Source organism: Cyanistes caeruleus, chromosome 3, assembly GCF_971803275.1.
Source record: "Cyanistes caeruleus chromosome 3, bCyaCae1.hap1.1, whole genome shotgun sequence".
Taxonomy (NCBI): Eukaryota; Metazoa; Chordata; class Aves; order Passeriformes; family Paridae; genus Cyanistes; species Cyanistes caeruleus.
The window spans coordinates 102824132-102845804 of record NC_141703.1 but is presented as its reverse complement, the minus strand read 5'-3'; the positions used below and the strand labels follow the sequence as shown (position 1 = coordinate 102845804).

The 21673-nt window shown below is 63.4% G+C and overlaps 2 protein-coding genes across 6 annotated transcripts; one reads left to right on the top strand and one right to left on the bottom strand.

Moving 5' to 3' along the window:
- Positions 1 to 434: 434 nt before the first annotated feature.
- INPPL1 (inositol polyphosphate phosphatase like 1) lies at positions 435 to 15951 on the top strand. 4 transcript variants are annotated; one of them, XM_086883461.1, is made up of 28 exons: positions 435 to 634; positions 4738 to 4801; positions 5519 to 5669; positions 5754 to 5874; positions 5961 to 6098; positions 6181 to 6271; positions 6466 to 6555; positions 6896 to 6994; positions 7181 to 7331; positions 7546 to 7652; positions 7905 to 8007; positions 8086 to 8282; positions 8655 to 8772; positions 9242 to 9338; positions 9430 to 9568; positions 9659 to 9758; positions 9841 to 9929; positions 10009 to 10090; positions 10186 to 10275; positions 10387 to 10500; positions 10612 to 10700; positions 10797 to 10884; positions 10966 to 11121; positions 11192 to 11276; positions 11671 to 11820; positions 11892 to 12615; positions 12706 to 12824; positions 13339 to 15951. In XM_086883461.1, exons 1-28 carry the CDS (start codon positions 462 to 464, stop codon positions 13427 to 13429), a joined length of 3816 nt encoding a protein of 1271 aa, XP_086739587.1. In that variant the 5' UTR covers positions 435 to 461; the 3' UTR covers positions 13430 to 15951. The 4 variants fall into 4 exon arrangements, with proteins under 4 accessions (XP_086739587.1, XP_086739586.1, XP_086739585.1 ...); XM_086883460.1 differs by having other exon boundaries at positions 12691 to 12824; XM_086883459.1 differs by having other exon boundaries at positions 11892 to 12824.
- Positions 15952 to 16877: 926 nt separating this feature from the next.
- On the bottom strand, positions 16878 to 20438 carry PHOX2A (paired like homeobox 2A). Of its 2 annotated transcripts, none has more exons than XM_086883463.1 (3): positions 20214 to 20438; positions 18293 to 18480; positions 16878 to 17361 (listed from the first exon to the last, which is right to left on the bottom strand). In XM_086883463.1, the coding sequence occupies exons 1-3, from the start codon at positions 20419 to 20421 to the stop codon at positions 16933 to 16935; spliced, it is 825 nt and encodes a 274-aa protein (XP_086739589.1). In that variant the 5' UTR covers positions 20422 to 20438; the 3' UTR covers positions 16878 to 16932. The 2 variants fall into 2 exon arrangements, with proteins under 2 accessions (XP_086739589.1, XP_023802221.2); XM_023946453.2 differs by lacking the exon at positions 20214 to 20438 and adding an exon at positions 19511 to 19719.
- Between the last annotated feature and the right edge of the window lie 1235 nt (positions 20439 to 21673).

Genomic DNA, 21673 nt, shown 5'->3' with positions numbered 1-21673 from the left:
CCCTGGGTACCCCCAGTCTCCTGCTGCTCCCCTGGTGTCCGCCTCTCGATCAGACCCCCCTGCTACCCCCCTGAACCTCCTACCCATTGGCCCCGGATTTGCCCCGGTGCCTCTCGCGGAGCGGTCCCCACGACCCCACCAGTGCTCCCCCGTTAGCTCACTGGTGCTCCCCCAAGCTTCCCCCTGCTTCTGCCCCAGGATCCCCTCCGGTGTCCCCCTCGACCCCCGCGGGTCCCCTCCCGCGATCTCCCCTCTCGGTGGCCGCCCCCGGATCTCCCCCCGTGGGCCCCTGGGTACCCCCGGGGGTGCCCCCCTCTTGCCCACGGTGCCCCCAACCCTCGAAGCCCAGGCCTGTTCCCTGGATGCCCCCGTCCCCCACCTTTCCCCGCCCCGGTGCCCGCCCCGCTGCTCCCCCCTCCCCCTCAGAGCGCGGCCCCGCGGCGCGGCCCCGGTGGCGGAGCATGGCGGGCACGGGGGGCGCGGGAGGAGCGGCCCCGGTACCGGTGCCCCCCTGGTACCACCGGGACCTGAGCCGGGCGGCGGCCGAGGAGCAGCTGGCGCGGGCCGGGCGGGACGGCAGCTTCCTGGTGCGGGACAGCGAGAGCGTGGCGGGGGCCTACGCACTGTGCCTGCTGTGAGTGGGCTTCGGGCGGGCGGCTGCCGGGGGCACACCCGCGAGCTACCGGGGCGGCACAGGGGGAGATCCGGGAGCGGCCATCGGGGTGACGGGAGCGGGGGCACCGGCCGGGGACCGGCGCAGGGCCGGGGGAGCTGCGGAGGCACGGGCAGGGCGTCGCGGGGAGGATCCGGGGCGACCCTGGGGGAGCAGCAGCGGGGAGCTTGGGGGAGCACCGGCGAAGTACCGCCGGAGCTTTGGGGGGATCCCGGGAGAAACGGGACGGGGTACCGGGGCGATTCGGCGGCGTAGGAGTGGAGTGTTCAGGGGCGCACCACAGGGGCCTCGGGGATGGTCCGAGGAGAGCGGGGAGGAGGGAGGGGAGGCGGGGGTGGGTCCTGGGCGAGCAGCGGGGAGGATTTGGGAGAGCACCAGCGAGGTACCGGGGTAACACTGGGGCGTCATGGGGGTCACTGCAGGGATTCGGGGGAACACTGTGGTACACAGGGCGAGTGTCCAGGGAAGCACTGGCAGAGAACCGGGAAGAACGGTGGGAGAGGCACCGAGGGCGGGAGCGGGGGGCGCCAAGGAAGCACTGGCAGGGGAAGCATTGGGGATCACTGGAAAGGATCCAGGGGAGCACGCAGAGAGCACTGGGGATGCCAACACCAAGAGGGCAACAGGCAGAGGAGGGACCCTCCTGCGGGGATACAGCCGACATGGGCGTCACCAGTACCATGTGGGTTGTTAGGAATTTGGGCCCAGGGAGACTGGGACAGCTCTGGTCAGTGGGTGCTGAGAGGGCACAGACGCAAAGAGACCTGGGGGTTCAGAGGGATGCTGGCACTTCTGGGACACAGGGCACCAGAGGAATGTCACCTGCTCTGGCCTGGGTGTCCCAGAACACTAGACACCAACAGACTCTGGAGGGGCTGGGGATCTGTGGGTGCTGGGGGTTGTACCGGGCTGGCTCCAGGGGGGCTGTGACAGCCACCCTTGCTACCATGGGGGTCCATGAGATGGGCGGCCTGGGCCCTACCCCACACTCTTGGGGTCCCTGAGCCTACCCATGGCACTGGGGGTCCCCAGCTCCTGCCGTTGTGTCTGGGGTTCCCCAACCTGGGGAAGGGGAACAGCTCTGTGACCTTGAGTTGTGCCATGGAACTCCATGGCTCCCAGCTTGTGCCAGGTCACAGGTGAGTGCTGACAGCCCTTGGGGTCCTGAAATGCCTTTGCCCAGTGGTGCACCCTAGCACCCCAACATACCTGGGGCCTCTGGCACCTTGTGCTGATGGTATTCCATGTGCTGCAATGTTTCTGGGAGCTCCCAGGGCTTGCCACTGCCTCTGCTTGAGGCTGACTACCTGTACCAGCATCTGGACCTTGATGTGGTTGTGGGGTGGTGGTGAGAGCACTTGAACTCAAAGCTTTTCTGTGCCCTGAGAGCCTGTGGGAGAACTGTGAGTACACTGGAAGCTGGCCTGCCCTGGCCTGGGGTTGCTGTGTGCTGGTGCCACGTGCAGGTGCCAGGCATGCAGCCTTCTTGGTGGGATGGTTGTCCTTCCCTGTGGACAGTGGCAAATGCAGTTTCCCAGCCATGTGGGCATAGCATGGCTCTGGGCACCAGCTCTCTACCACAAAGCTGGGCTGGCGAGCAGCACTAGGCACAGCCCTGGGAGAGCACATTATTCTGGCACCTAATGGTGCCATATGGCTGGGGGGCATTGTGGTGCCAGTGTGGGTAACAGGGGGCTGCAGACAGCATCATGGTGCAGGTGCCTGGGTAAGGTGTGTCTGTCACTGATGTCTCTCAGTGCCTGGTGAGGAGGCCATGGGTGCCACATGGCTGGGCTGTGGGACTGGGACCATGCAGCATGGCAAAGCCCGTCGTGGGGATGCCAAGCTGGGAGGCTGCACTGCAACAAGTACTGTTGGGAGTCCCTGGTGCTGTGATCTCACCAGGCATCCCTGTTGTCAGTGAATAGGTGGACAGGGCTGCGGGGCCATTGGCCCAGCTATTGCTGGGGCCCTAAAAATAGCTGCAGGGTCAGAAGGAGGAAAGGGAACTGCAGCGGGATCCCAGCAGTGTCGGCTTCCTTTAACCCTCCCGCCAGTGCGCCATGGACTCACTGGGCTGGATGTGGCACACCAGGACATCTCACTGTGCCCTCACCAAGGCACACTGGGGTGTCACACTTAACGGCCTCAGGGTGGCATATTGGGGCATCACCGGAACTCACAGTTCCAGCTGGCATGTGGCAGTGGCATCCCAGGGTGTGCTGACATCCCTGCTTGGTGAGCAGTGCCCGTGGGGACAGTCCTGGCTTGGTGTCCCACAGGAGCGCGGGGGCTTGGAGCTTCCATCCCAGCTCACGGCCAGTTCATGGGGACACCAGTGCCAGGGTGGTGCCAGTGGGCACACGGTGTCCCCCTTGCCAGCGTGCCCACATCCTGTTCTTGGTGGAGTAGGGTACCAGAGAGCAGTGGGGATACGGGGTGCCCACTGTGCTGCTGGCAGGGCTGTGGCAGGGTGCTGGCTGTGCGTCAGAGACGGCAGGGGAGTCCTGTGGCTCCTGCATAAAGGCTCTTTGTACCCAAGCCCGGTGCTCTCTGGCCCCCCCCTCCCGTCATTGCTTACCAAAATAGCAGCCGACAGCGGTGCAGGACTGGGCAGCCAGGGGGCCCTGCAGTCCCCCTCCACAGTACCACTCCCGGTGCTGTGTGTCCCTCTAGCCCCCCATCAGTTATCCATAGAGAACCCCTTGATATCCCCCACAGCTGAGGTTCCTCCTAAGGGTCCTGCTCCTTGCCCCTCCAGTCTTGAGTTCCACTTACTGGTGCTGTGCTGGGGTTCCTCTTGCATCCCCTTCACACCTCCACTGGTGTTCCTGCTATGGAGACCCCAATTGTGTATTGGGACTTCCCACCAAGACCCTTTATGCTGCTTGCATAGCATACTGGTTTGGGGGTGTCTCTTTGTGCCCCCCCTGCCATCCCACCAGGTGGGATTCTCCCACAGACTTGAGCTGGGAACCCCTGATCCTCTCACCCACAGCAGCATTTTCCATACAGCCCCCCCCAAAGTGGATTCCCATTCAGCTCCCCCTACCACTTGGAGGGCTCTCCATGGCCCCACCCTCCCAGTGACCCCCAGCTGGGCATTGGGGCACCTGGGAAGATCCCAGTGGTGTTGGAGGTCATAACCTGCAGGGGAGGCAGGAGAAATGGGGTACCTGCCACTGCAGGGAGCATGGTGGCACCAGGGTAACCAGAACTGAACTATAGGATAACACCAGGAGACGTGACAGCGTGGCATAGGATGTGAGGGCATGGCACCCTGTCCAGAGACGCAGCACAGCATAGAGGGAGGGATGGATGCTGCCTTTTTCCAGTCCTCCAGCCCTGTGTCAAGCTGCCACCAGGGCAGGGGACACAGCAACTGAGTGGCCCTGGTGTGGGGACAGAAGCCTCAATGCTCATGGTGACCTCTGTGGCCATAGCCCAGCCAAGGAGTCACTGTTCCTGCTGACAGCTGTGGAGTGGGGAGGTCTGGTAGTGCTGAGACACCCTGTCCCCTGGAGTCCCTGAGACCGGGAGGTGTCCCAACCCTGCTCCTTGCCCCTAGTGATGTTGTCACCCCATCTCTTAGCATTGCCCGTCTCCACCTGCCATGGGATCACGTCCCTGGTTTCTGTCAGCTTCCACTGGAAAATAAGTTGTTTCCTGGTGTCTTGCCTGCCAGCTCCTGCCAGCTCCTGCCTGCACCTGCCAGCTCCTGCCTGTGCTGTGGGCTGGGGACAGTGCCTCTGGCACAGACAGGCAGTGTGGCAGGGGCAGCAGCACTGCCAAGGACATAGCAGTGTCAATTGTGGGGATGGAGCAAGCAGGGGAGTCACTCTGGGACTCCCAGCACCCATCCTTTGCAAGCATTTTCCGATGGGCTTTCCTTGTCAGCTTGTTGCATTCCATGGGGAACAGTGCTATTGGAGCTTCTCACTGTGGGTGAAGTAGGATGACTGGATGAGTACTGGGCATCCTTTTGGGGCTGGCAGGGGCCATGCAGGGAGGTGGGGGGACATCACCCAACCCCCAGTACCCTGATGCCCTCCCCGCTGCCGCAGGTTCCAGAAACACGTCCACACGTACCGCATCCTGCCAGACGAGGAGGATTTCCTGGCCGTGCAGGTGGGCAGCGCGGGCATGGGACACCCTCTGGCTCATGGGCACTGGGGGATCTCCAGCTCAGCAGCGCTCAGTGTTGACCTTGTGCTGTGAGTTTGTCCGTCTCTCTGGCTGTGCTGGGTGGCTGTGCTGGGCTCAGCCCTGGCCCAGTGCCACGTGTGTGCCCGGCTGTGCCGGATGGCTTGGCTGTGCCCATCTTGGCTGGCTGTGGCACTGGGTATTTTTAGAGCAACAGAGCCCTCTTTGTGCTGGCCAGGCGGGCAGGAAAAGCTGCCCCTGGGAGGGAGGAAGCCGAGGGACGGCTGCTGCCTGCACCCTGTCAGCCTGCCTACCAGCCCTGCAGGCCCCGTTGCAATGGGCACTGGTCCCCACCATGGGGCTGTGGGGTCAGCCCCCCATCCTGCACGGTGGCATCTCTGCATGGGAGGATCCCTGCATGGCAGTCTCTGTCTGAGGAGGTCCCTGCATGGGGGTCCCTTCATGGGAACATCTCTGCATGGTGGCAACTCTGCATGAGGGGATCCTTGCATGGTGTTATCCCTGCCTGGGGGTCCCTGCATGGTGGTATCCCTGCCTGGGGAGATTCTTGTTTGGGGACGTCCTGCATGGTGGCATCCCTGGATGGTGGGTTTCCCTGCTTGATGGTGTCTCCACCTGGGGGGGGGTCCGGTGATGCTGGCTGCAGGCGCTGATGGTCCTGGTGTCCCCATGTCCCCGCAGACGTCACAGGGGGTGCAGGTGCGGCGCTTCAAGACGCTCAACGAGCTGATTGCCCTGTACCTGCAGCCCAACCAGGGGCTGGTCTGCACCCTGCTTTTTCCTGTTGAGAGGGAGAAAGAGAAGGAGACCGTGGAAGACAGGGACTACTCGGGTATGGCAGGTGACGTGGGTGGGTGAATAGGGTCCTGAGACCCCTGGGGTGGCGGTGACTGGCCCCGTCATTGCTCCATTGCAGACGGAGAGGATGAGAAGCCACCGTTGCCACCACGCTCCGGCTCCACCAGTTTCTCTGGCACCTCGGTGGGACTCAGCCCCACTGGCCTGGGACCATCTGTGCCAGAGGGACCAGTGGAGAGGTGAGGGTCTGTCTGTCTCCTGCTTGTCCCCCTGTCTGTCCCCTGCTCCTCCCTGCTGGCCCTCACCCCCTGGGTGCTCTCTGCAGCACCAATGGGCTCATCAGCATCTCCCATGAGTACCTGAAGGGCAGCTATGCTCTGGACCTGGAGGCAGTGAAGGGAGGGGCCAACAGCCTCCCCCACCTCAACAAGACGCTCGTCACGTCCTGCAAACGGCTGCACAGGTGAGTGCTGGACACTGGAACAGTTGGACAGATGGAAGAATGTCTGTGCCACCCAGTGAGCCGGCTCCTCTTGCCCCTCCAGTGAAGTGGACAAGGTGCTAGCAGGGCTGGAGATCCTCTCCAAGGTGTTTGACCAGCAGAGCTCCCCCATGGTCTCCAAGATCCTGCAGCAGGTAAGGGGAATACGGGGACACAGCAGTGGCAACCCCCTACCATCCATGGGTGGTGAAAAAGCCTGTGGAGAAACACCCATCACCCTGCCCCATCCCAGATTGCCAGTGGGCTCTGCCACTTGGGGTGAGGGGAAGCTTTGGGGTGGGTCTGGGGTTCACATCCCTGTGCTGGGGTATCCTGCTGGGGATTCCAGACAGCAGGGCAGAGTGGAGAGCAGGAGCTGGAGAACCTGGTGTTGAAGCTCTCTGTGCTGAAAGATTTCCTGTCCTCCATCGAGAAGAAGGTGAGGCTGGAGATGCTGGGGTGGATGGCCTGATGGGGTGTTCTGAGGGGGTCTGGATGGACTGGAGGGACTGTGGGATTGAGGGCACTGGTGGGACTGGGGCAACTAGCAGGGATTGGTGGATTGGTGGAGCTGAGAGACTGGGGATGGGCTTGTGGGATTGAGGCACAAGTGGGACTGGGTGGGGCCAGTGGAGCTAGCACTGGTAGGGCTGAGGGGGCCAGTGGGGCCTTGTGAACTGTGAGGGCTGGTGGGGCTTGGAATATTGGTGGGACTGGAGGGGTTGATGGATCTAAGGGGACTGGTGGGCTCTCAGCTGACCCAGCTGGGACTCTGGCAGGCACTGAAGGCCCTGCAGGAGATGAGCTCAGCCGCTCCTGCCACCCCCCCTCAACCCCTCTCACGCAAGGCCAAGAGCATCCCAGTGCAGACCTTCGAGGTGAGCCCTACCCTACCCCCTGCCCTGCCCAGTTTTGGAGGTTTGAGGGGTTTTCGGCATCAACTGAGTACCTCCAGTGTGACACTGAGGGCACAGGACCCCCAGGTGTCTCTGGGGGAGGCCAGATGCCAAATTGGGTGCTGGGGTGTCCCCTATGTCCTCCCTTATCCCACTGTCCTCTGGCAGGTGAAGCTGGATATCACCCTGGGGGACCTGACCAAGATTGGGAAGTCACAGAAGTACACTCTGAGTGTGGACGTGGAGGGGGGTAAACTAGTGGTGCTGAAGAAGCAGAAGGACTCCCAGGAGGACTGGAACACCTTCACTCATGACAAGAGTGAGTGTGGAGGCGTCTCGGGGCCCCAGCACTCATGGGATTGCCTTTGTGCTGGGGAGCACCCCTGTAAGGCTCAGTGCTGGGCTGGAAGCTGGAGGATTTCCTCATGCTTGGGGTGTCCCCATCTTGGGGGTCCCCCAAAGCATGGACTGGGGGGGTTCCAGCACCCAGCTGGGCACCCAGCAACCTCCCAGCTCTTGCCACTCCTCCGCAGTCCGGCAGCTGATCAAGTCACAGCGGGTGCAGAACAAGCTCGGCATCGTTTTTGAGAAGGAAAAGGATAAAACGCAACGGAAGGACTTTGTTTTTGTCAGTGCTCGGGTGGGTAATGCTCAGCTGGGAGCAGGTGGGGGACAAGGGGTGCATTGTAGGGCTGGGGTGGGGCAGGATTTAGCCCCTGGGCCCTGATAGGGCTCAGGGACAGGCACTGGATACCGGTGCCTGATGGCTGGGTGATGCCCCTGGGGCAGTCCCCCATGTCCAGAAGGTGCCAGGTTTGGTTGAGCCAAAGCAGGGGGGCTGGAGAGGGTTGTGGGGAGCCCCTCTACACCCCCTCACTGCCCCCTCCTGCAGAAGCGTGAGGCTTTCTGCCAGCTCCTGCAGCTGATGAAGAACAAGCATTCTCACCAGGATGAGCCTGACATGATTTCTGTCTTCATTGGCACCTGGAACATGGGTGAGTGGGGCCGGGGACAGCTCACAGTGGGGTGTCAAGGCCCTGGAGTCCCCCCTAACTGTGCTGTCCCCCCTGCAGGCAGTGTTCCTCCCCCCAAGAACATCACTTCGTGGATCACCTCCAAGGGGTTGGGCAAGACCCTGGATGAGGTGACGATGGCCATACCACACGACATCTATGTCTTCGGCACCCAGGAGAATTCTTTGGGAGACAAGGAGTGGGTGGACTTTCTGCGCACTGTCCTCAAGGACTTCACAGAAGTTGAGTACCGCCCGGTAAGAACCAGGGGGTCCAGGGCTGTGGGGTGCAGGCACTGGTGGGTAGTGGAGGTGTGTGTTTCTCAGTGTCCCGGGGGTAGCTGTGCTCTGGCTCTGTGACACTGGCTGTTCTGAGATGCTCTCATGGTGCTGGGTGGCTGTGGGTGCTCCAGGTCTGCTGACAGCAAGTATTTTGGTGTGTTCTCCTGGTGCTGGGTAGCTGTGGATACTGACTGATGGTGGTGGGATTCCCTGGGCAGCAGGCCTTGTTGGGAGAGGCTGGGATGAAGCAGTAATGAGCATCCCCTGCGGACACACCAGAGGGGACCCCAAGGCCCCAGGTGGCCCCAGTGCGTGCTGACGGGGGGCTGAGGGTGCTGGTGCCCACAGGTGGCCATGCAGTCCCTGTGGAACATCAAGGTGGCGGTGCTGGTGAAGCCAGAGCACGAGAACCGCATCAGCCATGTCAGCACCTCCAGCGTCAAGACAGGGATCGCCAACACCCTAGGTAGGGGCACAGCAGGGCGTAGAGGGACACAGAGGTGTGCACTGCACTGGGGGGAGTCCTGGGATATCTTCATTATGGGGGAGATCCTTTTGTTGCATGTGTTGCATGATGAGGACTCCTGGTATGTGGGCATTGCATGGGGAGGGGTCCCAGTGTGTGTGTGTTGCACAAGGAGGGGTCCCATAGCACGGGAGTTTCACAAGGAGGGCTTTGTGTGCAGTGCACAGGGAAGGTTCTGGGAATGTTTGTGTTGCATGAGAAGGCCCTGGATAAGCGTGCTTTGCATGAGGGGGATTCTTTGGGGGTGTGTTTTATGAGGAGGGCTCTCAGTGTTTTCTGCATGTGCCTGTGCCAGCTGGCCAGGTGAGGACTGTGCCCCATCACTGTGACCTGGGGCCAGCTGGGTGTCCATCCCCGAGGTAGAATCAGGGGTTGCCTGATCCCATCCCATGTCTCCATTTCCTCACAGGGAACAAAGGCGCTGTGGGTGTCTCCTTCATGTTCAACGGCACCTCCTTTGGCTTTGTCAACTGCCACCTCACCTCTGGCAATGAGAAGACGGCACGGTGAGCACCCCCACCCTGGGCTGGGCTGGGACAGAGCTGTTGTCCCTGTCCTCGTGTCTGTGACACCCTGTCCCCGTGTCCCCTGCTGCAGGAGGAACCAGAACTACCTGGACATCCTGCGCCTGCTCTCACTGGGGGATAAGCAGCTGAGCTCCTTTGACATCTCCCTTCGCTTCACTCACCTCTTCTGGTTCGGGGACCTCAATTACCGCCTAGACATGGACATCCAGGTCAGGGGAAGGGATGGGTGGGGTTGGGAAGGTGGGTGAGGCTGTCAGGGTCCCCCTCCCAGCCCAGTGCCAACCTCTTTGTTGCTGCAGGAGATCCTCAACTACATCAGTCGCAAGGAGCTGGAGCCGCTGCTGAAGGTGGATCAGCTCAATCTGGAGAAGGAGAAGCACAAGGTGTTCCTGCGCTTTGGTGAGGACTGAGGGGGTCCAGGAGGGTCTAGGGCTGCAGCCCTTGTTGTCAGGACTGTCCTCACCCACTGCTGTCCCTGCAGGTGAGGAGGAGATCACCTTCCCCCCAACCTACCGCTATGAGCGAGGCTCCCGGGACACCTATGTCTGGCACAAGCAGAAGCCCACAGGGGTAGGTGCTGGGGCAGGGGGAGTCAGAGGAGTGAAGGACACCCCAACCTGAACCCCCACCCTCTCCCCACCCCTGCCAGGTACGTACTAACGTGCCATCCTGGTGTGACCGCATCCTCTGGAAGTCCTACCCCGAGACTCATGTCAACTGCAACGCTTACGGTGAGCGGTGTGACCACTCCCCAGCACCCTTGTCCCTGTTCTGGGGATGGTCCCCCCCTCCATCCTGACTTCTTCCCCCTCCCCACTGACTGCAGGGTGCACAGATGACATTGTCACCAGTGACCACTCGCCTGTCTTCGGCTCCTTTGAAGTGGGAGTGACATCCCAGTTCGTTTCCAAAAAAGGTGCCTATGCCCAAGGGGATACCTCACTGTCCCCTGCCCCTCCATGATCCCACCTCTCCCTCTAAATAGAGAGGTCCTAGGGGGATTCCAATCCCTCGCCTCTCCATGGAGGGCTCTCCAAGTCCTCAGAGCAGGCATACATCGAGTTTGAGAGCATAGAGGCCATCGTGAAGACGTCCAGTCGCACCAAGTTTTTCATCGAGTTCTATTCTACCTGCCTGGAAGGTGAGTACTGGGAGGGCAGTGGGGGGTCCCAAGGGTCTTGAGAGGGGCCCCAGAAAGCTCATGGCATGCTGGGAGGTTCAAGGATTGATGCCATGTCCTGCTACCCCACAGAGTTCAAGAAGAGCTTTGAGAATGACAGCCAGAGCAGTGACAACATCAACTTCCTCAAGGTGCAGTGGTCATCCCGGCAGCTGCCCACGGTGAGGAGGGGCTGGGGGCTGACACGTGGGTGCTGGGGGAAACTGCAGGCAGGGAGACACCCACTCAGTGCCAGCACCCCATTCCCTTGGCCACAGCTGAAGCCCATCCTCTCCGAGATTGAGTACCTGCAGGACCAGCACCTCTTGCTCACCGTCAAATCCCTTGACGGTTATGAGTCCTACGGTGAGTGTCCACTCCAGCACCACGCCAACACCGGGGGTGCATGGGGTGCAGACCCCCAACCTCCCCCACTCTCACCCCCAGGGGAGTGTGTCATTGCCCTGAAGTCAATGATTGGCAGCACAGCGCAGCAGTTCCTCACCTACCTGTCCCACCGTGGTGAGGAGACCGGCAACATCCGTGGCTCCATGAAGGTCCGGGTGCCCACGGAGCGCCTGGGCACCCGCGAGAGGCTCTATGGTGAGGTCCCCTCACCCCAGGGGGGACGGTGGGGACAGGACTCCACCACTGAACCCCTGTTCTCTGGCAGAGTGGATCAGCGTCGATAAGGATGAGACGACAGCCAGCAAAGGGAAGGTGCCGCTAACTGCCAGGGCCGCCCAGGACAATGCCAAGTATGGGGGACAGGGCTTGGCAGGGTGGGGGGCACCAGTTGCTGGGGGTCAGCAGGCCTCAGGGATTCACCTGAGCACAGGTGTTGCTCAGAGCATCCCTCTGGGTTGGTGTGTGGGATGTGACTGGGGACAGTCCTGACGCCAGTTCTGTGCCACAAAGGGTGGGGATGGGGCTCTGAACCTCTAAATATGTTTCTGGCTGTGTTTTGGTAGCTGAACCCCATCCTGGAGGGCAGACCCCCATCCTGGGGATCTGAGCCCTGACCTGGGTTATTGAGATCCATCCCACGGGGTCTGAACCATGTTCTGGGTGATGTGAGCCCTGTCCTGGGAGTCTGAACCTGCACTGTGGAGGTTCAAGCCTCGAGGGACACCCAATACCTCCTGTTGGCAGGTCTGCAGGGCGAAAACCCACCGGTGCTGAGCCCCTCACCACCATCCTGGCGAAGCTGCCGGAGGAGCCTGAGAAGAGCAGCACCCCAGCAGCATCTCGTCCCCCTGCCCCACACCGCAGCACCCCCAGGGACGAGGCCGCCCCGAGCCGGTGAGGGAGTATGGGCAGGGCTAGGGAGGGGGAGTGCTCTGTGGGTGCCACGCTCACCCCTGTGCCCGTAGGTCCAAGGCGGAGGCAATGCCAGAGCTGTCAGGGGGTCCCCTGAAGAACAGCTTCAACAACCCAGCATACTACGTGCTGGAGGGGGTCCCCCACCAGCTGCTGGTGCGGGGGGACCCCGGCAAGCCCCCCAAGGCCAAGGTGCAGCTGGCAGTACAGGAGTGCTGCCAGTGCCCCTCAACGTGCTGTGGTGGCGAGAGTGATGAGGAAGAGGACCTCGGCACCCTCAACCTGCCACCGCCGGATTTTCCCCCACCGCCACTGCCACGGGAGCTGGAGCTCCCCCCAAACACCTTCTTCAGCACCACGAAGGAGCTGCTGGTGTCCACCGGCTGTGAGGACCCAAAAACCCACCCTGCTGCCTTAGGAGAGGCTCCCCTGCCTAAGCCTCACCCCCGGCCAGCCCCAGCCGCCAGGGCTGGTTTTGGGATGGAGGGGGCTGCTGGGACGCCTGTTAGCGGGGGGCTGCCTGCAGTGGGGGGGCTGCCCACTCCTGGCGGCCTGCCGGGAGGGCTGCTGGATGACCGGTCCTGCTCAGTGTTGCAGATGGCCAAGACGCTGAGTGAGGTGGACTATGGGGGTGGGAAGGGGAGGGTGGTCCCCCCACCACCGCTGCTGGCCAAGGGGGGGTTGCCTCCCCGCTGCCTGCACCCCGACTATGGCCACCCCCTTGCCTTCCCTCCCCACTCCATCCAGGAGAGCATCCAGGAGGACCTGGCTGAGGAGGTGGGTGATACAGGGTGGGTGGGGGTCCTCAGCACCTCAGCTGGGGCTCCCTTTAGGGTGCCCCATGGTGCTGAGGCTGTTGGGGTGCAGGCGCTGGGCCGTGGTGTGGGCACCGTGCCCGGTGTGGGCGAGTGGCTGCGGGCGCTGGGGCTGGAGCGGTACGAAGAGGGGCTGGTGCGCAATGGCTGGGATGACCTGGAGTTTCTCAGGTGAGCAGCCCCCCAGAGCGGTGGGGAGGGACCCCCACCCAATCCCACCAGCAGCCTGGCCAACCCCAGTGGGTCCATGTCTTCCCCAGGGGGTCATTGTGATACCTGGGTTCTGGGGAGGTCCGAGGGGGTGCGTCCCTTGATGGTCACCACTGTCCCTGGGGGTTCCCCACGGCCCACTGAGGGTCTCTGCTTCCCCTGCAGGTCCCCACTGCCCCCAAAGGTTCTGTGCTACCCTGGAGGATATCATTGCTCTTAGGGGTCCCTGCTGTCCCATGGGTGTCTGGGTGTCCCAGCTGCCCAAGATGTCCCCACTGCTCCCACATTCCCTTTGCCTCTCAGGATCCCCACTGCCACCCGAGGGTCACAAAACCCTGCAGCAGCAGGAGCAGGATGGAGCCTGGGTGGGCACCCAGCAGCCCGAGTGGGGGCTCTAGCACTCCCACGTGGGGACCCCACCCGAGGTTTGGGTACCCCTCGGGGGCAGAGCCCCATATTTGTGCTTCATTCCCAGTGACATCACAGAGGAGGACCTGGAGGAGGCTGGAGTGCTGGAGCCTGGCCACAAGCGCATCCTTCTGGAGAGCCTCCAGCTTCGCAAGTAGCTGCCGCCGCACATCCAGCATCCCGTGCATCCTATGGCCCAGCATCCCTGTGGCTGCATACTCTGCATCCTGCAGCCCAGCATCCCAAATCCTGCAGCCCTGTATCTCAGACCTTGCAGCTGTGTGTCCTACGGCCCAGCATCCTGCATCCCACAGATGCACGTCCTGGATCCCATGGCTGTGCATTTCACATCCTGCTGCCACGTATCCCGGACCCTGTGGCTCTGCCTCCTGCAGCTGAGCATCCCAGATCCTACAGCCGTGTGTCCACAGCCCAGCATCCTGTGGCCACATACCCAGGGTGCCATGGATGTGCATCCCAGGTCCTGCAGCTGTGCATCCTGCAGCTGAGGATCCTTCATCCCACAGTCCCACATCCTGCATCCATTCATCCCACCATCACCAGCAGCAAGTGGGAGCCCCACGACCTCCACAGCCCGTCCCCCACCCTGGATGCTGGGTAATGGGGTGGGAAGGGGGGTGGTGGGTCCTGGTCAGATAATTTCATATGAGGATCCCTACGGGGTGCCCTCACATTTAAGTTATTTTTTATTTATTGGGAGAAGGGATGGTGGTTGAGGTGTTCGGGGGTAACCCTTGGGATCCTGGCTCCCCCCATGACCCCTCACAGCTAGGGGGAGGAGGCTCTGAGCAAAGTCATGTCTCAACCCAAGTGCCTTCACGATGCCTGGGCTGAGCTGGGATAGGATGGGATGGGATAGTATAGGATGGGATGGCTCAGCCAGCCCCTATAGACAGCACTAGGCACAGCTCAGAGTCCCCATCCCCAACTCTTAAGGATCCTGTCCCCACCCTGAAGGTCCCATCCCCACTGTGAGAGTTCCTGTCTCCTCCTGGGCATCCCTGTCCCCCTGAGGGTCCCTGTCCCCAACATGGATGTCCCACTCCGACCCTAGAAGATCCCCATCCCCACCCAGGGGGTGCCTATCACTATCCCCTTGCTGTACATCCCTGTCCCTATGCTGGACATCATATCTGCACACCAGGGGTTCTACCCCACCCTGATGATCCCCATCCCTGCCCTGGATGTGCTGTCCCCACCCCTGGGGGTTCCTGTCCTCACCCCATGGGTCCCTGTCCCCATGTCCAGGGGTTCCATCTCCACCCCAGGTGTTGGTCTCCATGACAGGAATCCCTGTTACCATTTCTGGGGGTTCCATCCCCTCCCTGGGGGTCTCTGTTCCTGTCCTATGGTTGCCTGTCCCCTATCCCTGGAGATCGTTTTCCCACCATTCCACCCAGAGGTTCCATCCCCAGGGGTCCTGTCTTCCCCATACTGGGGATTCTGTCCCCACCTGGATGGGTGTTGTCCCCACCCCTGGCATCCCTAACCCAGCCATGGGAGTCCCATTCTCACATGGCAGGGTCCCCATCCCCACTCTGGGGAGATGTCCCTATGCTGGAAGTACCATCCCCAGCCTGGCAATCCTTTCACCGCAGAGCCAGATCAGTGCCTTCCCCCAGAGCCCACCCCACACCACCAGTGCCTCTGGGGCATACCCCCACTCCCACCCAGTTTGCCCATTAGGTACTTGCTGGGTGTGCCCACCCCTCCCCGGGGCTTTTGTGTTGCCCTTGGGGGCAGCAGGGCTGGCAACCAGGTCTCCTTGTGGGTGCTCAGCCCCCAGCCTTGCCAAGTGTCCTTCCAGGAGGGTTCCCAGGGTGGGGGTCCCCAGGACAGGGGTCCTCCCGCTGTGCCTTCCCCACTGGGATGCCCCCTCCAGGCTCTTCCTGTCCCCAGGGGGATGGGGGCGATGCTACCCCCGACCCCCCAATCCCCCACTCCGGCTGAGATGAAGGATGGGCCAGGCCCCCCTGGCATCCCCCAACATCCCCCCCTCTCTTACTGGGGGTGTTTGGTGTGAACTTCCCCCCACTAAACCCTCAGCTCCTGTGTCTGGAGGTGTTTGGTAAATCTGGAGTGATTTTTGTCATGTTCATGCAATGGGTATGGTGGAGCTCTCAGTGTGGGGAAGGGTCTGGGGAGGGGGACAAGATAGGGAACCAGGGGGAAGAACTGGGTCCCAGCATAATCTGTGACCCCTCCAAGCTCTCCGTACTGGTCCCAGCAAGGTGGAGACCAGGTCCCTTGTCCTCTTCTTGACCGTATTGGGTACCTCAGACCACTCCCCCAATAGCCTGGCGTGCACCTTGTCACCATGCCAGTGCCCCCAAGACCTTCTTCATCATCACCCCCCAGATGGCCCCTAGAGGCCAGGGGAGCTGTGTGGGGCACCCCTCTCCTCACCCCACCCCACCTGGGGCTTCCCATGGGATGCCCCCTCATCTTCCTGCAGCTGCTCGGGGTCTCTGAGTGGGGGGCACCCAAAGCAATCCCTTAGGTGCTGGAGGTCTGTGGCATCACCTGGGGGGTTCTGGTGGCTTCCAGAGGTTTTGGGGATGGGACTATGCAGCCCTCCACCCCTGAAGCCCTTGGTGGGTTGGGGTGCAGCAAGGGCTGCAGGCCAGCAGCAGCGTCAATAAATTAAGTTTAATTTGGATTAGTGGCATTTGCAAACATGGGTAATAAATTACAGAATGGTTAAAAACCAAAAGAAAAGTGGGGAACCCACCTCGGGGGGGCTGGGAGGGATACAGGAGGGAACAGGGACGCGTGAATGGGCTGCCAGCATCCTCGGCGTGCCGTGAAGCCCAGCAGCACCGGTGTAGCGGGTGGCTGGGTCGAGGTGCCCACCGGCACCACCCCCTGCTTCGGGAACCCCTTGTGGGGTGACGGGGTGGTGCGGGGGGGTCCCAGCCTCACCCGAGCCTGCTGCTGGCAGGGGGTCACGGCTGCTCCGAGGCATCTCCCTGGCTGCTCCATCCCAGGGCGGAGCCCGCGGCGGGGACACCTCACCCCCGGCAGTTCTGTCCCCATTGGCGGCGCCTGCAGCGATGCAGGTGAGCGCTGAGCCTCCCGGCCCTGCCTTTACTCCCCACAGTCTCCGGGGGCGGGGGGAGCGCGTTTTCTCCCTGCCAGGTGCTGCTGGGTGGGGAATCCGTGTCAGCAGGCAGGATCCGGGGGACATCGGCCCCTCCCCACACCAAGGGCTGTCTCCGTTCCGGACTCCCCGGCACCGCCCAGCCGCTGGGCCCCAGAGCCCCCCCATAAAGTGCTTTCTCGCCCCCAGCCCAGCGGCACAGCCCACTGATGGGGCGCATCTCCTGGGGCGATGCTGGAGCACCCGCAGCGCCGTGGGGAGCCCCGCATCCGCCCCCAACCCTGGAGTGCGCCGGGAGCCCCCAGCCCCGAAGGCTCTGCCAGGGCCACGCCGGCCGAGCGTGGGGCCGGTGTCCCCCGCACCGCCGTGGTCCCACAGCACCCGCGGGGAGCTGCCCCCGCTGCGGGCCCGGGCGGCGGCCCCGGCTCCCTCTCCCCGTGTGCCGAAGCATCGCGGCCGGGGCCGTGGTGGGGCGGGGGCTGGGGGTGCAGGGGGGGCCGGGGGGGGGTTCGGGGGCAGCCGGAACCGGTGCTTCAGGGATCAGAAGAGGTTTGTCTTGATGCCGCTTGGTTTCCGATGGAAGGAGGAGAGGACGCCGGAGAAGGGTCCCGGCACGGCCTCGGCGGGCTGCCAGGCCTTCAGCAGCTCGGCCGTGTTGGGGGCGCCGCTGCCGCCGCCCACCCCTGCCCAGAGCGGTGCCTTGAGGGGCTGGGGGGCATGGCCGGACCCCAGGGGTGCCCCCACGCCAGGGCTGGGGCTCAAGCTGCCGCCGGGGCTGCCGATGGCAGCCGCGGGCAGGGACGCCGTGCTGTCTGGAGTCGGGCTGCAGTTGGATTCCTTGGATTCGTCGTCTTCTGAGGAGGAGCGCGGCTCCGACTTCTTGCCGGTGCTGCCGGAGCCGCCGGCACCTTTGGCATTGGCCGCGCGCTCCTGCTTGCGGAATTTGGCTCGACGGTTCTGGAACCACACCTGGAGGGGATGGAGGGGATGGGAACACCCATTGCCACGGTCCCTGGGGGTTCGGGGAGCCCTCCCGGGCTCCGGGGTGGGTCTCACAACCCTCCGTTCCCTCGGGAAACGTCTTCCACATCACCGCAGGGATCCGCGTATCCGCAACAACGTGGATTTGTGAGGCTGGTGCCAGGCACCGGCCTGTGCTCCGGGGTTGGGGAGGGAAATGGGGAGGGGACATCCTCACACCGCACCCACAGCTGCACCTTGTGCGGTCAGAGCCCACCCCACAGCCTGCACCCCACGGCTCCCCAACAGTGGGGTCCGCTCACCATCCCCTCCGGGAGGGAGAGGGGCAAAGACCTCCACTCCTGTGGTCCCTACATCCCTGTGGGCACAAATGTTCTGAAAAAGGGGAAGCGTGCACTAACCAGGGGGGTCTGAAGCCACAACGGGGGGCATTCACTGACACGGGGGGATCCCACACGGAAGGACCCCGTGAAGAGGGTTCTGCACTGGCACAGGGTGTCTGCACTGACTGAGGAGGATCTGCACCCACACGGGCTGTCTGCATCCCCCAGGAAAAACCTGCACTCACACGGGGGACATTTGTACCCACAAAGTGCCACTCTCCGGCCTTCTTGGACTCTCACCAACCTCGAGGTGTTTGGGACTGGACTAATTCACTGCTGACAGTGACAGCGCTGTGGCATGAGCCAATGCCCGCACTCTACTGGGAGCCAGGCTGTCCCCGCAAGCTCCCAGCAGGGCAAGGCTGTGACAACAGTGTGTCCCCTGACTGCGGCAGTGCCAAGGCCATGTCCCTTCCTGTCGCCCCTGCCAATGCGGGGAGCAGAGCAGCAGCGTCCCGTGGTCAGGGTGCCTGCTCTGGTGGCATTAGAGCCTTCCACCCCCAGCCCCAGTCCCCTCCTCCCTCCCCGGAGCTGACCTGCACCCGGGCCTCGGTGAGGTCGATCTTGAGGGCCAGCTCCTCGCGGGTGTAGATGTCAGGGTAGTGGGTCTCGGCAAAGACCCTCTCCAGCTCCTTCAGCTGGGAGCTGGTGAATGTTGTCCGGATCCGCCGCTGCTTCCGCTTCTCGTTGATCCCCGATGGGTCCGAGAAGAATTTGTAGGGAACTATGAGGGAAACAGGGAGTCAGTACAGCGGGAGGACTGGGGCGGACACTGGGGGACACCTGGGCAGGGGGCATCAGGCAGGGGTGGAGCAGGAGGAAATGGACCGAGAAGGGATGCAGCAGGCGTGGGACACCGGGCAGGGATGGATCAGGCAGGGATGAACCGGGAAGGAACGCGCTGGGAAGGGATGAACGGGAAGCAATGGACTGGGCAGGGGACACTGGCCAGGGGACACTGGCCAGGGATAAATGGACCGGGAAGGATGAACTGGGTAGGGGGAACCGGGAAGGGAAGGACGGGGCAGGGAAGGATTAAGCAAGGATTGCCTGTGAAGAAATAGACGGGGAATACATAAACGGGCAGAGGATGCACTGGGCAGAGGAATCGGCAAAGGACAGATGACCAGGAAGGACAAACTGGGCTGGGGTGATCTGAGAAGGGGCGGACGGGGCAGGAGGAATCAGGGGATGGACCGGGCACGATGAACCGGGCAGGATGAACCAGGCAGGGCTCCGCGGGCAGGGCGGCAAGGACGAGGGCAGGGCTGGATCTCTGTCCCCGCTGCGCCCCCGGCCCCGTTGGTTCCGCGGGACGCGGGGCCTCGGGGCAGGAGCAGGGCAGGGGGGACACTGCGGTACCGGCCCGGATGGGGCGGCCGCTACCGATCGGCAGCTTCTTCGTTGTCGGCGCAGCCCCAGGCAGCGGCTCCGCGGTGACAACGAATGCGGAGCCGGGAGTGGGGTTCCAAGGGTGAGGACCTTCCCCAAGCCCGCTCTGGGGCCGTCACAGCTCCAGGGACCCCCAGGACCTGCGGCCGTGCTTGGGAAGGTTCATCCACACGGGCGGAGGCGAGCGGGGAGACCCGGGACGGGGAGGGGGTAGGGACCGAGGCAGGCAGAGCCAGCCTGGGCTTCGGGCGCTGGCAGCGCCGGGAAGCGCCGGGACCTCGCACCAACAGCGCCGGGGATCGACAGCACCGGGAATCGATGTCACGGGAATGACGGCACCGAGGACCGCCAGCAGCCGCTACCGAGGACATCGAGCCTGACGGTGCCGAGCACCGGCGGCCACGGGAACGGGCGGCAGCGGGCACGGGTGGCACTGACGGTACCGAGAACCGACAGGGCAAGCTGCAGGAACGGGCACTGGCTGCACCGGGAACAGACGGATCCCGGAACGGGCAGCATCGAGCACTAACGGTGTTGGGCACCGGGGTCACCCGGAACGGGTGATGTCGGTCTCCAGCGGTACCTGGAACCGATGGTGACGAATCCTGACAGTGCCGGGCACCAGCGGCGCTGGGAACCGGCGATAACGAGCGCTGTCGGCACCGGGAACCGATGGCAGCGGGTGCCGATGGCAGCACCGAGCACTGACGGTACCGGACAACAACGGTACCGGGAATCGGTGGGATAGGGCACCGGGAACCGGCACTAATGGTACCGTCGGCATCGAGTCCTGGCAGCGCAGGGCAGCGGCTCCGGGAACCGACACTATCGGCCACCGACGGCATCGAGCGCCGACCGTACGGGAGACCGACGGCTCCGGCAAGCGATGGCACAGAGCCCCGGCATCACCGGCTGCCGTCGGTGCCGAGCCCCGGCTGCCCCGGTGCCCCGGCAGTTCCCATCCCTGCCAGCCGCGACGGCCTGGCCGCTCCCCCGCGCCCGTCCGGGGGCTGCCCGGGGAGTGTCCCGGGAGCTCCCGGCGGCTCGGGGGTCCCTCTCCCTTACCTGCTGAATAGGGTGAGGGCTGGTGGTCGCGGAGGGCACCCAGGGCGCAGCTGGCGGAGGCGAGGGGGGCGCAGGCGGGCGCGGGCCCGAAGCCCCCCCGCATGGGGCTGTACTGGAAGGAGCCCGCCTGGCTGCAGGGGCTGAACTCGTAGCTCGCCTCCATGGCGGCCACGCAGGACTCGTAGGAGTTGAGGTAGGAGTAGTCCATGGCGAGCCCGGTGCGGCCCCGGCTGCCACCCGCCCGTCCCCGCCGCCTCCTGCCCGCCGGGCCCCCGCCCGCCCCCGCCGCCGCCGCCGCCGCCGCCCCGGCCCGTTAATATACCGGCGGGGGGAGCGCGGACAAAGGCTGCGCTCGCCGGGGGCTTTTGCATGACAATATCTCCCGGGGACGGCGGGAGCGGGCGGAGCCGACACCCCCCTCCTCTCAGCCCCCCGCCCCCCTTAACCCTTCGTGGGCGCACGCACCCCCACCTCGGAGCGACTCTGGCAGCCGCTACTTCGGGGCGGGAGGTGGGAGGGGAGCGGCCCCTGGACACCTCCGGAGCCGCACTCGGCGGGCCCGCTCTGGGAGCAGCGCTCGGACCTTCCCCCCGTGTCCCCATCCTTCTGTATCGTCCCTGTCTCCAACGCCATCTCCATCCTATCCCCATCATCACTCCACGGCATCCCATCCCATCCCATCCCAGTGCCATCCCTGTCCCCATCCCATTCCATCCCCTATGTGTCTCCATCCTGATCCTCATTTCCGTCCCTGTCGCCATGCCATGCCATGCCATGCCGTACCATGCCGTGCCATGCCATGCCGTGCCATGCCATGCCATGCCGTGCCGTGCCATGCCATGCCATGCCGTGCCATGCCATGCCGTGCCCCAGAGGCTGAGCATCCCAGGGGCAGGAGGGCAGCACCACCACCACACCCCATCCCTGGGTTCCCTCCACCTTCCCTGGGTGCCTGGGGGAAGCAGGCGGCTTTGGAGCGGTACTCAGTCCCACCCCTCTCTCCTCGGGGGGCTCTGGCCTTTGCAATCCCCCTCCCCAGTTTTCAGCCCGGATGAATTTCAAAGCACCCCATCCCCCCAGCCCCCTACAGGGACCGAGGCAAAGGCTTTCGCCCCTTTCAGCGGCACTAGAGGGGGATGTGGGGAGGGGGGATGCGGGAGGATTTGGGGAGGATTTGGCGGGATTTGGGACATTTTCAAGACAAACACTTGCACTAAAGAGGATTTAAAAGTCTAATTGTGCCTAATGAAGGGCTTTGGGCCCCCCAGGGGACCGGGGGGGGCTGGCAGAAGAAGGGACTCTGCCTGAGTCCTGCGGGATCGGTTCGAACCTGTTCTGCTCCACGTCCTGCCCTGTATCCAACCCCTCATCCCGTCCCACTTTCTGTCCTATATTCTTGTCCCATCTCCTGTCCTAAGCTGGGTCCTTCCCCATTTCCTGCCGTGCATCCTGCCCTGTGT

What these genes read in the sequence shown, in the direction of transcription:
- INPPL1 (XM_086883459.1), top strand. Translation starts at nt 462, where the DNA reads ATGGCGGGCACGGGGGGCGCGGGAGGAGCGGCCCCGGTACCGGTGCCC. An exon ending in TCCCAGTGCAGACCTTCGAG is followed by an intron (nt 6,995 to 7,180) that starts GTGAGCCCTACC and finishes GTCCTCTGGCAG; the next exon opens with GTGAAGCTGGATATCACCCT. An exon ending in GATGACCTGGAGTTTCTCAG is followed by an intron (nt 12,825 to 13,338) that starts GTGAGCAGCCCC and finishes CTTCATTCCCAG; the next exon opens with TGACATCACAGAGGAGGACC.
- PHOX2A (XM_086883463.1), bottom strand. Translation starts at nt 20,421, where the DNA reads ATGGACTACTCCTACCTCAACTCCTACGAGTCCTGCGTGGCCGCCATG. An exon ending in GCCCTCACCCTATTCAGCAG is followed by an intron (nt 18,481 to 20,213) that starts GTAAGGGAGAGG and finishes TTTCCCTCATAG; the next exon opens with TTCCCTACAAATTCTTCTCG. An exon ending in TCACCGAGGCCCGGGTGCAG is followed by an intron (nt 17,362 to 18,292) that starts GTCAGCTCCGGG and finishes CATCCCCTCCAG; the next exon opens with GTGTGGTTCCAGAACCGTCG.